The sequence below is a fragment of the Diabrotica virgifera genome, chromosome 2 (assembly GCF_917563875.1).
Source record: "Diabrotica virgifera virgifera chromosome 2, PGI_DIABVI_V3a".
NCBI classification, from domain to species: Eukaryota; Metazoa; Arthropoda; class Insecta; order Coleoptera; family Chrysomelidae; genus Diabrotica; species Diabrotica virgifera.
This window is the reverse complement of record NC_065444.1, coordinates 237,422,782-237,435,466: the sequence shown is the minus strand read 5'-3', so window position 1 is coordinate 237,435,466 and position 12,685 is coordinate 237,422,782. Positions and strand designations below refer to the sequence as shown.

General features: G+C 32.6%; 1 protein-coding gene across 3 annotated transcripts in view; it reads right to left on the bottom strand.

The window, feature by feature from the left end:
* Positions 1-10,134, bottom strand: part of LOC114333858 (tubulin polyglutamylase TTLL5) — an 82,932-nt gene extending 72,798 nt beyond the window's left edge. For all 3 annotated transcript variants that reach the window (XR_007696608.1, XR_007696609.1, XM_028283851.2), the window contains exons 1-2: positions 10,047-10,134; positions 9,753-9,937 (exon numbers count right to left, since the gene is read on the bottom strand). Coding sequence is in view for 1 of the 3 variants with exons in the window: in XM_028283851.2 (XP_028139652.2) it covers positions 9,753-9,904 (152 nt within the window). In the remaining 2 variants the exon portion in view is untranslated. The remainder of the gene's footprint in view (positions 1-9,752; positions 9,938-10,046) is intronic.
* Between the last annotated feature and the right edge of the window lie 2,551 nt (positions 10,135-12,685).

Genomic DNA, 12,685 nt, shown 5'->3' with positions numbered 1-12,685 from the left:
ACTTAAAGAAGAAGAAGCTGCACTAACCCCCACTTCAGGAGCTTCCAGCCAGCATTCGTTCAGAACCTACCGCCAGGTACAGCAGTGGCTGAATGAGAAGAATCCGCTCGAGTGGGGTCGAACGAACACCTGACACCAATTACAACAATATGTGCTGAAACTCCCGAGGAATTGCTTTCCCTCGTAGTGTGTACTTGCAAAGACGAATGCATCCTGTGCGTATAGAAAGAGTAGTCTAAACTGCACAAGCATAATATGCAGCAATTGCTTAGACTTGCTCAGAATGGTACTATCTTTAACAAATCAGTACAAATTGTCGGATACGCAGATGACATGGACAACATAGGTAGGTCACCAGAATCTCTGACTGAAGCATTTCGGCCGTTAAGAGCATCTGCAAAGAGAATGGGACTAAATATAAATGTTCAAAAACTAAATATATTTGTTGCACTAGGTCAAGCAACCCGACATCTACAAGAATAATAATTGATGACCTAGAACTGGAAGGTGTCGACACCTTCATATACTTAGGCTTACTGCTAACTAAAGATAACAATGTCAGTGATTGGTCACTTACAGAATGACCAAGAACTGCTCAAACGTTTTGAGCGAAAAATCCTAAGACGAATATATGGAGGCATAAAAGAACAAGGTTTGTGGCGCCGGAGTTACAACTTGTATAGAAGTTGTATAGAAGTTTTGGAGAACCTGACGTTGTAAAATTCATTAAGGTAGCACGCCTTAGATGGATAGGTCATGTAATCGGAGGAGAGGAAGATGACATAGTCAGAAAAGTTTTTCACCGAAGAGGGCCGATAGGACAACGAGCAAGAGGAATATCGAGTCTTAGGTACCAAGACAACCTAGAAAATGATTTGAAATCTATTGGAATTAGATCATGGAGAAGAGTTGCCAGAGACAGAGGCGAATGGAGGATTGTTCTGAAGAAGGCTTTGGCTCATAAAGAGCTGTAACGCCACTGATGATGATGAATTGCTCAGACCTAAGATGTGATAATAGGGACACAACCATCATAGACGAAGATGTAGAAGCAGTGGCGGCTTTCGGGGGTAGGCAGGATAGGCCGGGCCTACCCAATAATTTTAAGAGCTTTAAAATAGAAAAAGCCATTCAAAAATTATGTTAAAGCATGTAAATAACTTTTCAATGTACTAAATCACTCAATACATTAGCGTCCGTTAAGACAACTTTGTTATTACCAAATTCACAGAAAGCATCGAATCGTATTCAGGCATTTTAAATATCATAAATAGGCCCCCTCAGAGCTGGCCGACTCCGCTCACATAAGATCTCCGTACAAAAAGCGTTCGAAGTGAAGCAGTTTGCCGGACAACGATTTTTATATTGTCGTGTTATGCCTGGTATATAGGCCCGATTCAAACTGGCCTTCGCTCACTTCGCCATGCCTCGTTGCTACTTGTAACAATTATTATCGAATTGTAACGGACAAATTTGCACAAAGCAAAGAGAGAAGAATAAACCTGCTCTATAAATAACAAACTATGTAAACTATTTGTATATTTTAGTTCATAATTTGATTTAGTTTTAAAAATATAATTAAATGTAAATCTGTTACAGTTAAAATACCTTCTAAGTATTTTTATAGTGTGGGAAATAGAGGTTGAACTTCGCAAAATGGACACAAGTCCGGTTTTATTTTACTTCTGGTATATCAAGGGGAGCTTATTATGAGACTAACTTTTTCTTAAAAAATTTCGCCGCGAAACCCCCATTTCATCCCTTTAAAGGGGGTAATTTGTGGTTTTTGCGAAACGTAGCCCTTCCTGTACGTTTTGCAAAAAATTGACTTAATAGTAAAATGAAGAGGACTATATTTCCTACCATTTATTTTCCGACAGCATATGTCTATCACCCACCGTTTAGCGGGGGTGGCGCCCCAAAGTTGACAAATTTTTAAAAAAGATGTTTTAAAAAAATGTAATGAACTGTAATGAAAATTAAGAAGAAACCCTAGGGAAATTAATCACAAGTAAGTGGCTGATTTTTTGGTATAGGTTTCATTTAAGGGGAATTGCCCATTTTTTAATTACGGGGTGTTACATTTTAAAAAACCCCTTTTTATACCATCTGAACCGCCTATGCTCTTTATTAAAATGCTTCATATATCATTTTGTGCACGTTCTTATTATTACCCATGCATGGACAACAAAAGCGATTTCTTAATGCAACCCCTGTAACCAAAATTATATTTGCATATTATGTATTATTATACATTATACATAGCTATATTTAATTTGCTGGCTTGGCCTACCCAAAATTTTACCCCATCAGCCGCCACTGTGTAGAAGAGGACGATTTTGTATTTGAAGAGGACTGAAACTGATGAATAAGTTTACTTGAAAGTCATTGCATTGTAATCATCACTATTATGCAATAAATATTTCGGGTATTTAAAATTATTTTGTTGGTATTTACTTTTGGAAAGATATTCATACGACATTGTCCATAGAAAGTTCCGACTGGGTTTTTCCGTACCACAGGTTTATATGACCTAGGTCTGTGTTTCCCTTAAAAAATAGCGTCCGTTGAGAAGGTGGTGAGGTTGGCGTTTCTTCAAGGGCTTACATACCACCGACTACTGAAATAGCACATTACATAAGTATATACAAAACACAGTCCTGTTAAAGAATAGTACATTGTTTACCGGGTAGGAAAAGCTTAACATTCCTGGACGACTGTGAAGATTGCTAAGTCGAGGCGCAAGCCGAGACTTAGCAACACAGAGTCCAGGAATGTGGCTTTTCCTACGAGGTAAACATACTATTTTTCCGCAAATCGTTTAAAATTCGACAGATATTGATTGATTTAAAAAAACGCGATAATTTTATTCCCAAATAAATGGTGCTTTGAAATTCCTAATAAAATTACTTGGGTTACTATGGAAACGTATTGAGGTTGAATTGTCAAACTTGACGCTTATAAATTTAATTGCTGGTGTTCTCGAAAGTAAAATGATAAGTGATGATGAAATTTCCATTCCTGGGACTCCTCCAGAGCTGGTTGAGGCAGTAAATACTGCTTCATTAGAATTATTGCCAAAGAAATCAAGAGAAAAGTACGAAAATGCATACAGACGTTTTATGGATTATCGCATGAGTAAAAATACGAGTTCTTTCTCAGAAAATGTTGTAATGGCATACTTCCTAGACCTTTGTTTAAAGATGAAATCTTCAACATTATGGGCCAATTATTCAATGCTGAAGTCAACCCTTGCACTTAAACACAATGTAGATATATCTACATACTCTAAACTTCGTTCTTTATTGAAACGGCAAGCTCAAGGTTATAGGGCAAAGAAATCTAAGATTTTAACGAAGGAAGAAATTGAAAAATTTATCCAGGAAGCTCCAGATAAAGAAAATTTAATGATTAAGGTAATTTACAAGGTTTTAATAGCAATGTGTTTTCTATCATTTATGTAGAACACTAACAACTGTACGGAAATATCATTTCCTTACAGTAAGGAAATGACATTTCCTTACAGTAAGGAAGTCCTGACTTTTTCTTCAAGAAATTTTGACAGGAATGTCAAAATTTCCTGGCGATTTGCGGAAAAATTAGTTTCCTCAGTAATAATATTATAATTTGCCCAAAAAGATATAAAAAATATGAAAAACCTCCACTTTTACACCCTCCGTAACTCCGGAACCGTTGATTTTAGAACAATTAGATATGCATAGGACCCTTCTTGTTTTAAATTTGACGTAGAATATTTTTGTATAGAACCTTCTTCACGCTAAGCCGCATAGCTTTCGTTATATTTACGACAAACGTAAAAACTACTAATTTACCGACTTCTCCCCCCGCTCCAAACCCAACGCTCGAAATAGTGTAACTTTTTACTGAACTATGTATGTGGACCATATAGAATAATTTGGTATTATAGGATAACTTTTACTTTGGATGTCAGGGTTTGGGTCTAATTATTAGACCATACTAATAATTAATAATACTTCATAATAATTATTGTACTACTGCTTTACGGAACAATTTACGCGGCAATTATATTAAGTAGTTCTTAATAATTATTACAACATATAACATAAATAAAGTTCTTGTAATACTTATTTATATTTACCAGAGTATTAGTGGAGCGGAAAAATGAAATATTACGCATATTAAACATGACCCTGAATTAACATTACAATGATTATATAGTGCGTGCGTTGCAGCCGAGCCCTCTATCTATTTTAGGATAAAAGAAAATGAAAAATTATACTTCAAATCAAATTTGATACTTTTAGGCTCAAAGAGATAAAAAATTACAGAATCATAAGCATATAATAGACCAGTAAGGATCTGTTTTTAGGTGGATGTGAGAGGTGGCATTCAGATTTTTGCGGATAAAGTTAGGTGATAACTTCGTTAATAATACTTAATTGATTTATGCTCCTCAAATATGCCCGGAACGTTAATAAAAAAAATAGAATATTTAAAAATTTCAAAAAATTTCATTTTTTTTCTACTTTTTTTGCTTATAACTTTAAAACGATTCATTTTGGAACAAAGTCGTATAGGAATAAAACAAAGATAATTAAATTTTCTATCAGATGCGATTGGTTAAAAATGTCTTAATTTATCACCCTTACTGCAAAATAGCAATAAATATAAAATAAGGGGGCAAAACAAGCCTGTCCTTATTCAATGATTTTCCATCACTTGGGTTACACTTGGAACCTTCCTAATTCGCTTAGAAAATTTTTGTAATGTGCTAAAACCGTACACCAAATTTCATTAAAATTGACTTACGAAATTTTGAATAATAATTTTGCAATCTAAACTTTTTTTAAAAAATTAAAATTTTTTTAAATTTTGCACAACAAAAACTAGAACATACAAAGATTTGTCAATTTTTTTACATATAAAGAAGCACTCCACCTATCTAATGCACTTTACAGAATTGAAATCGCTTTTTTTTTTTTACAGAATTTTTGGCTTATAAACAAATTAGTCCTGTGGCCAGGAGGGGGTGCTACGGGCTCTTTTATTTAGATGGACTTACCCAAGATTTTTATGTATTTTTTGACCCGTAGAACACGATTTTTTTGGGTAACAGTTGATCCGGATGTCGATAAGATTGTTATAAACAAAGAACTTGAGGAATTACATAACATCGATTTTTCGCAAAATAAAACATTTTTTTTGTATTTCTTGGGTAATTCTAAGCAAAAAATGTTCTTTCAAGTTTTTTCGTAGGATGAATAGTTTTCGAGATAAACGCAGTGGAACTTTCAAAAATTCGAAAAATTGCAATTTTTGAACACGAATAACTTTTGATTAAAAAATAAAATAGCAATTCTGCTGACAGCATCAATAGAACGTCAAAATGATTAGCAAAATCTTAAAAAAATCCATTACAATTTAATTACTTTTTAGCGTTGTAAATATTAAGCGATAACAAATAAATAATAAATTTAAAAATTACCAGTAAAAGTTGAATTAGTAACCGCTAGGAGCGACACCAGCGAAGCTCAGAGCCTATATAAAAAATACAAAAACAACAGAAAACACAAAATTTCCTTGATAAAAAATGAAATTTTCTTTTTAACAGCAAATAATCGATGTGGTATGATAAAAGATGAGACCTCAGATTCAGAATCTATTTTTATCATCAGCTCATCCTAGTCATGTACAGCTGGTTCCAAAAAAAAACTGATACGACTCTTAAAGCGTATTTTGTAGAAAATTGAGCAGTGTACTTTCTTCTTTTTCTTCTTTTTGTTTTTGGTCTCGCTGCAAGGCAATTACCAGCACGAATTAAGGCGATTTTGATGTAGTCTGGCTCTAAGCCATATCAAAATCACTGACTATGTTCTTGTAAAAAGCTTTTGATGAGGTATGGGTGTGATATAATGAATATGAGTTTAATTATATTTAATTTATTATTATTATTTACATACTGTCACTGTCACTGCCAAATCTTGAAATTTGTCAGATAACTTCAACCTCAAAAAATGGCTGTTTGTTTGTTTATTTTATTATTTGCCTGTCATAATAAATATAATATAATGTCAGACCAATCATACACTGCTCAAAATGATCAAATCTTACTAAATCTTAGCAAGAACATATGATTGTTTAATGAAATTTATCTGTGAAACTAAAATTAACCTCTAAACTTATTAATCCTGATAATTTGGTATATTATGTACATATGAAAAAAGAAGAAGAAGAAGATACATAATGGAAAATGTGGTGAGCAACTTGGACAGTCCATAGCGGCCAGCTTTTGAACTGAGTAGAGAGCTGTAGAAGAGTTTGCTATGGAACTCTAAGGACCTCATTGCCTTCCTTATGTATGAACAGAGAACAAAAAAAGTTGTGACTGGCTAAATGACACCCAAGTCTATGCCATAAAAAAAAAATCTTACTAAGAGTCGTATCAGTTTTTTTAGGAATCAGCTGTACATGTACAATCTGCATTTCACTGTATTGATGAGTTGTGGGATTTTGTTTTTCACGAGTGGTCAGCTCAGTCATGGATTGATCTACGTCTAACAATTTGAAATTTTGAGCAATAAAAGTTACCTTACGAGCCCGTTCAGCAGTGAGTCGGTTTCTTTTAGAGGAGTGGATAAAAAAAACCACAAGTACTGAAACTTCTTTCAGTCGCTGCACTGGATGGAAGCATGCATATCAACTACTCTTTTCGTTAATTTTGTTCCGAATCATGTACCTTTTCACCATATGATTAAGTCTAGTTTTTCAATTGATTTTACAACTTATGGTTTTCCAAATAATCCCTCCTAAGACTGATAAAGTGCCAAATCTACCATTATTTCAGCCGACTCATCACCATATTTTAAAGTTGCTAAATTATCTACAAACTCAGTTTCCTCAACTTGTTCTTCTCTGCTTAAATGAACACCATTCTAAATACTTGCACGTTAATATTGCACCAAAACAATAAATATTGACAGTGTCAACACCCTTGCTAGTGGTTCATGGGATTGGCAAAAACAATATACCTACATATTTTTTAAATTATACATAATAATTTGACCCTTATCTAGTTTTTATTTTTGTTTGGGTTTTTGAAAATATAGAAATATTTTGCCGAGAATATTCTCGAGAGAATTTTCCGGCCGAGAATATTCTCTTGAGAATATTCTCTTCTAACATCACTAAGATACAGTTGAATTAAACTACTGGTGGCGATATATCGCAAGTTCTAGTTTGACTAGGTACTTACAAAATATTCGAAAAGAGTTGGTGGCAAACCGGTGTAACTACATTTGTATCCCTTTGCCTGTAAGGTGTTGGATATTATTTTTAGTGAATCATTTAGCATCTTTGTAAATTGTGCTCTTAAAAAACTGTCCAAAATGAGTGAAATAACACAAAATGTACCAAGTAATTTTTTATAAATAAAAACGTTTAATTTTTACGTAATTTTTCTTTTATTTTAGTTTAACAATTTAAGAAATTCGTAAGGTACTTAAGTGGCAAAGAGAAACAAGTCCAAATTTGAAGCAGAGAGGTACAAGTGCGAACATTTTTTCCAAATTTCAAATATTTTGACAGGGGGTCGCCAGGGTCGCCAGGGGGGGGGGGTACAACTGCCTTCTTTATTCAGATGGACTTATAAGTTTTTTTATGTATATTGACTCATAGAACACGAATTTTTTGGGTAACAGGTGATCTGGATGTCGATAAGATTGTGACAAAGAACTTGAGGAATTATATAACAGCGACTTCTCGCAAAACAAAACATTTTTTTTTTGTATTTTTTGGGTCATTCTAAGCAAAAAATGTTCCTACGAGTTTTTTCGTAGGATGCATAGTTTTCGAGATAACCGCGGTTGAACTTTCAAAAAATCAAAAAATTGCAATTTTTGAACCGGAATAACTTTTGATTAAAAAATAAAATAGCAATTCTGCTTACCGCATTTGAAAGTTTAAATCAAATTATATAGGTTTTGATTATTTGCATTGCTAAAAATTTATCTTTTTATTGTTAAACAAAGCTATAAACACATAGTGTTTCCCGTGCCTAATACATGCGTTTTATTGCATGCTACGTAGTTATAGCCTCGCTTGCACTTGTAGCTACTCTACCTACTCGTTAGATTTTAAATGAGAAATAATTGAAAACATCACTCACGCACTAGGTGTTTATAGCTTTGTTTAACAATAAAAAAATAAATTTTTAGCAATGCAAATAATCAAAACCGATATAATTTGAGTTGAACTTTCAGCTTTTTTAATCAAAAGTTATTCGGGTTCAATTGCAATTTTTCGATTTTTTGAAAGTTCAACCGCGTTTATCTCGAAAACTATGCATCCTACAAAAAAACTTGTCGCAACATTTTTTGTTTAGAATGACCCAAAATATCCAAAAAAAGTTTTGTTTTGCGAGAAATCGCCGTTATGTAATTCCTCAAGTTCTTTGTCTATAACAATCTTATCGACATCAGGATCAGCTGTTACCCAAAAAATTCGTATTCTACGGGTCAAAATACATAATAAAAACTTGGGTAAATCCATCTGAATAAAGGAGGCCGTTGTACCCTCCCCCCCCCCCCTGGCGACAGGACTATAACTTTATAAAAGCTTTTACAATTAGATAAATAAAAGGTATAAAATTAATTCAAAATAAATCCATAAGTGATTAATTCGCTGTAGAGTTTACTATGTAAATTTAACTTTGACTTCGTTTTTCTCAATTAAACCATTTTGTCACTTGTACCCCTTAGCATATAATCCCCTCAATTATAATGAGTACTTGTTTATATTTACACATATTTTATTAATTTTTGACATATTCTGCGGCTAACCCGAATTTTCGAAAACCTGGATCGGCCACGATCCTGATTGTACATGTCCCACGGATCCACTGTACTTGTTTGAGTTGTGTTTAAAATAATTGTAATTAGTTAATCTGTGATGAAGACAAGTACCTGGGCATGAAGATAAATCAAGATGGAACACTCGATGCTGCTATAAAAGAGGTAGAAAAGCCATATCCATGATGAACTGCATTCTGTTTGACCAAACAAGATCTTGGAATTGGGAGAAGAAGAATATCATGGTTAAAGAACCTGAGGAAATGGTTCTCCACAACAATAACTAATCTATTGAAAGCATCAGTTAATAAAATAATTATAGCCAGAATGATCACCAATTTTCGAAATGAATAGGCATCAAAAGAAGAAATAATATCTAAAGCGAACAAACAGCTCATACACAATACCATACTTGGCAGTGAAGTTTGGCCACTGAAACAAAGATCAGAGAAAATGTTACTAGTAACAGAAATGGACTTCTCGAGAATAACAGCAGGCAAATCAAGAAGAGATTGGATACCAAATGAGAGAATACAAGAAATGATGGGAGTCACACATACAATAATTGATGAAATAAAAACAAAACAACTCGGTATGGTACAGCCATGTACAGACAATGCCAAATGACAGGATCCCTAAACAGACTTTGGTGTGGACACCACAAGGGAGAAGCAAAAGAGGAAGGCCGAGAACTAGCTGGAGAGAGGGAATTAGAAAGGAACTACAGAAAAGAGAAATTCCTCCAGATGCATGGCTAAACAGAGAAGAATAGCGATTAGGAGGCGGAAGGCCTTCGAGAACGTTGTAACCGATAGTAGCAGTAGTAGGTAATGAGTGAATTCTATGATTATGTTTTATAAAAATGCCCTAGATCTTAACGGCCTGTTGTGCGTATAAATAAAATAATAAATAAATATGACTTACATTTTATGTTCATCTGCTTGATTTATTTTCTTCTCTGGTGTTTTAAGGGATTCATTTGAACAGCTGCTCACACTGCTATTGCTGCTACTAGTTTGTTGTGATGGAGAAGATATTAAATTATCATCTAGTAATTCATACGAAGATTTGTTCATTTTTTGCAATAAGTTTCTCTATAAACACTGAAACTAAAAAAACACCGACAATTAAATAGCAGCAGTTCATTAACAAAAAAATAACATGACAAGGAATTCATTTATAGAACACATTTATGTACTTTTAATGAGCTTTACTTACATTTTGAATGTTTTTATGAACTTTGTTACAATAGAAATTTAAAATTGATAAGTTAATATTGCCATATTCTTTTACTGTCAAATTAGAAAATGACAAGACAAATGATGCAGTGTTGCCAACCTTCAAACGACTTTTCCCTCATCTCATTGTAAAAATTCCCACTTTTATGAAATAATTCCTTCCCGTTTACGAAATCGATTTTATAACAGGAATATAAGGATGTGTATATTTTCAAAACAATACTTAATAAAGAAAAATGAACGTACATAACAAAGGAGTATAATTAAAATATTAATTACCAAATGTTTTTTCTTTAGTTTGCTCATTTTATTTTTTTTTTACTTTCTGTTTTCTGACTACTTTCAACCTCACACTTACTAAATAAATTACTATTAGTGGTATGATCGTCTTTAATAATTGTAACTACCCTGCATTAATAATTAACACTTAGGTAGGACCGTTGTAGGACAAGAATAGGTAGGTATTACTTAACCAAACACATAGGGACAATTTCGGTCAGTTTACGACTGTAATACCTAGTGTGAGACTGTGATTCTGATTCACTGATAAGAAAACAGAGAAGAGATTAGGGATTCTCCGAATAAGTCGTTATTGAATTCGCTTATCGAATTTTATAGCATGTGATTCCTCTCATCAAACTTGAGCAAAAAGAGAAAGAAATAACTTCAACTTTGATCAGTTTGATTATGAAGATAATACGTCTAATTCTTTTCAAATTATTTTTTGATTTTCTGTAAATATTTTACAATTTGGACTAGAGTAAAAATTCCTTTTGAATTTTTTCCTCTTTTTAAATCCTGCAAAAAGGGAAATTTCCCTTCACTTGGCAACACTGAGTGATGGACAGAGAATGATGAATTTCACATCTAAGTGACATTTTAAGGCCTAATTTTTTATACAAATCGATTTTATTTATATAGAGCGTGGATATTTAGAAACCATATTTTAATTTTTAAATGGTCAACGTGTTAAATCATTTTTTTCTTTGTAATATAATACGTTAATATGTTTGTAAATACAGTATGTCTATTTACTATTTACTTAATTTTTCACTTTGATAGATGTAACCAAATACAATGTATTTGATGTAACTAAATAGTAAATGGTAAATGAAATAAAACATGTATACTTAAGTTTTAAATTTAGTTCCTCTATCAATGACATCTACTACAGTGTTGCCGATGTCACGATATGAAATTATGTTAAGCGGTTGCTAAAATTATCAGATTTTGCCAATAATTATGTTAAAATTTTTTATCGCCAACCCCTGCCGCAAGCCACAGAACTTGGGCAAAATTTCAGTAGAATTGCTCCTAATTTTTCGGTAGAAATCGTCAAATTTCGGTTGATTTTATTTTTACTTCTTTTGCTATCCATTGCAAAAAAATTATACTTTATTATACTTCTATTATAGGTACAAGTATTCAAAAATAAACTACCTTCGTCATAATATGATGATCAATAATCATCATTCATCATAAAAATCACTCAAAGTTCAAAGTAAGTTTACGTTAAAAAATGTATTTTCTCGGCTTTTTATAAAGCAATTGTCTTCATTTTTTTGTTCCATATAAGTTACTTAGTTTGATATTAATGATATTTTTTATATGAAAACCACAATCCTCAATAGTATTAACTATTCAGGTAGATACATTAGTCCCAAAATCAAATATAAAAGGACAAAGGTGGTCATAAAATTGATATCTGTATCTGCTGAACATGTGTCGCAAGTCGCAAGCTAGTAAATGCAAATGCAAACAAATTGAAGAATTCTTGAAAATCTACTAAACTCTATTGCCAAATCTATCCGTATAAAATTATGTTAAAATTATCAATTATGTTAAAAAAATATTGATTATCAGAATGCCATAAATATTATGTTAAAATCTGATAATTATGTACAAATCGGCAACCCTGATCTACTATCTCAGCTGTTAATTTTATTATGATTTTATTTGTTGACAAGTTTTTATTTACAGCTGATAAACTGTATAACTGGTAGCATTCATTGTGGCGTTACTGATTTAATTTTAGAGTTTATAGTAGGGAGAATTCTGTTGCCGAATTTTTCTTTTTTTTTTCGGAGCTGCTAGGTATATTATTAGCATATATTTTTTTATAGGCACATTTTGAAGTTATACTTATTTACGATCGAGAGTGAAATTTTATAATGTGAATAAGATATTTTATAATAATAGTAAGTATATATTTAAAGTATTTTTGTATACTTCACTTGGTCTATTAAATTTGTCAGTATGTATGAGAAATCTTGTAACCTGTCAAAGCAAAGGGAATGTAGCTCAGTGGTAGAGCGTGTGATCGGAGATCGAGAGGTCCCGGGTTCAAATCCCGGACGATTCATATTCTTTTTTTTTTAATTTTTGGTATCGTTTTAATAAAAAATTTTTAAAAGTGGTAGGTAAGAAAGTTAGTTTAATATTTAAATAAAATACAAATAACCTGTTAAGTATATTAATTTCGTTGAAATCATAATAATAGAAGTACAGTGGAACCTCGGTAAGTCGGATTAATCGGGACCGCGGCCGATCCGGGTTAGCCGGAGAGCATGATAAAAATTAATAAAATATGGTATACTTACAGATAAAGTCCATTATAAT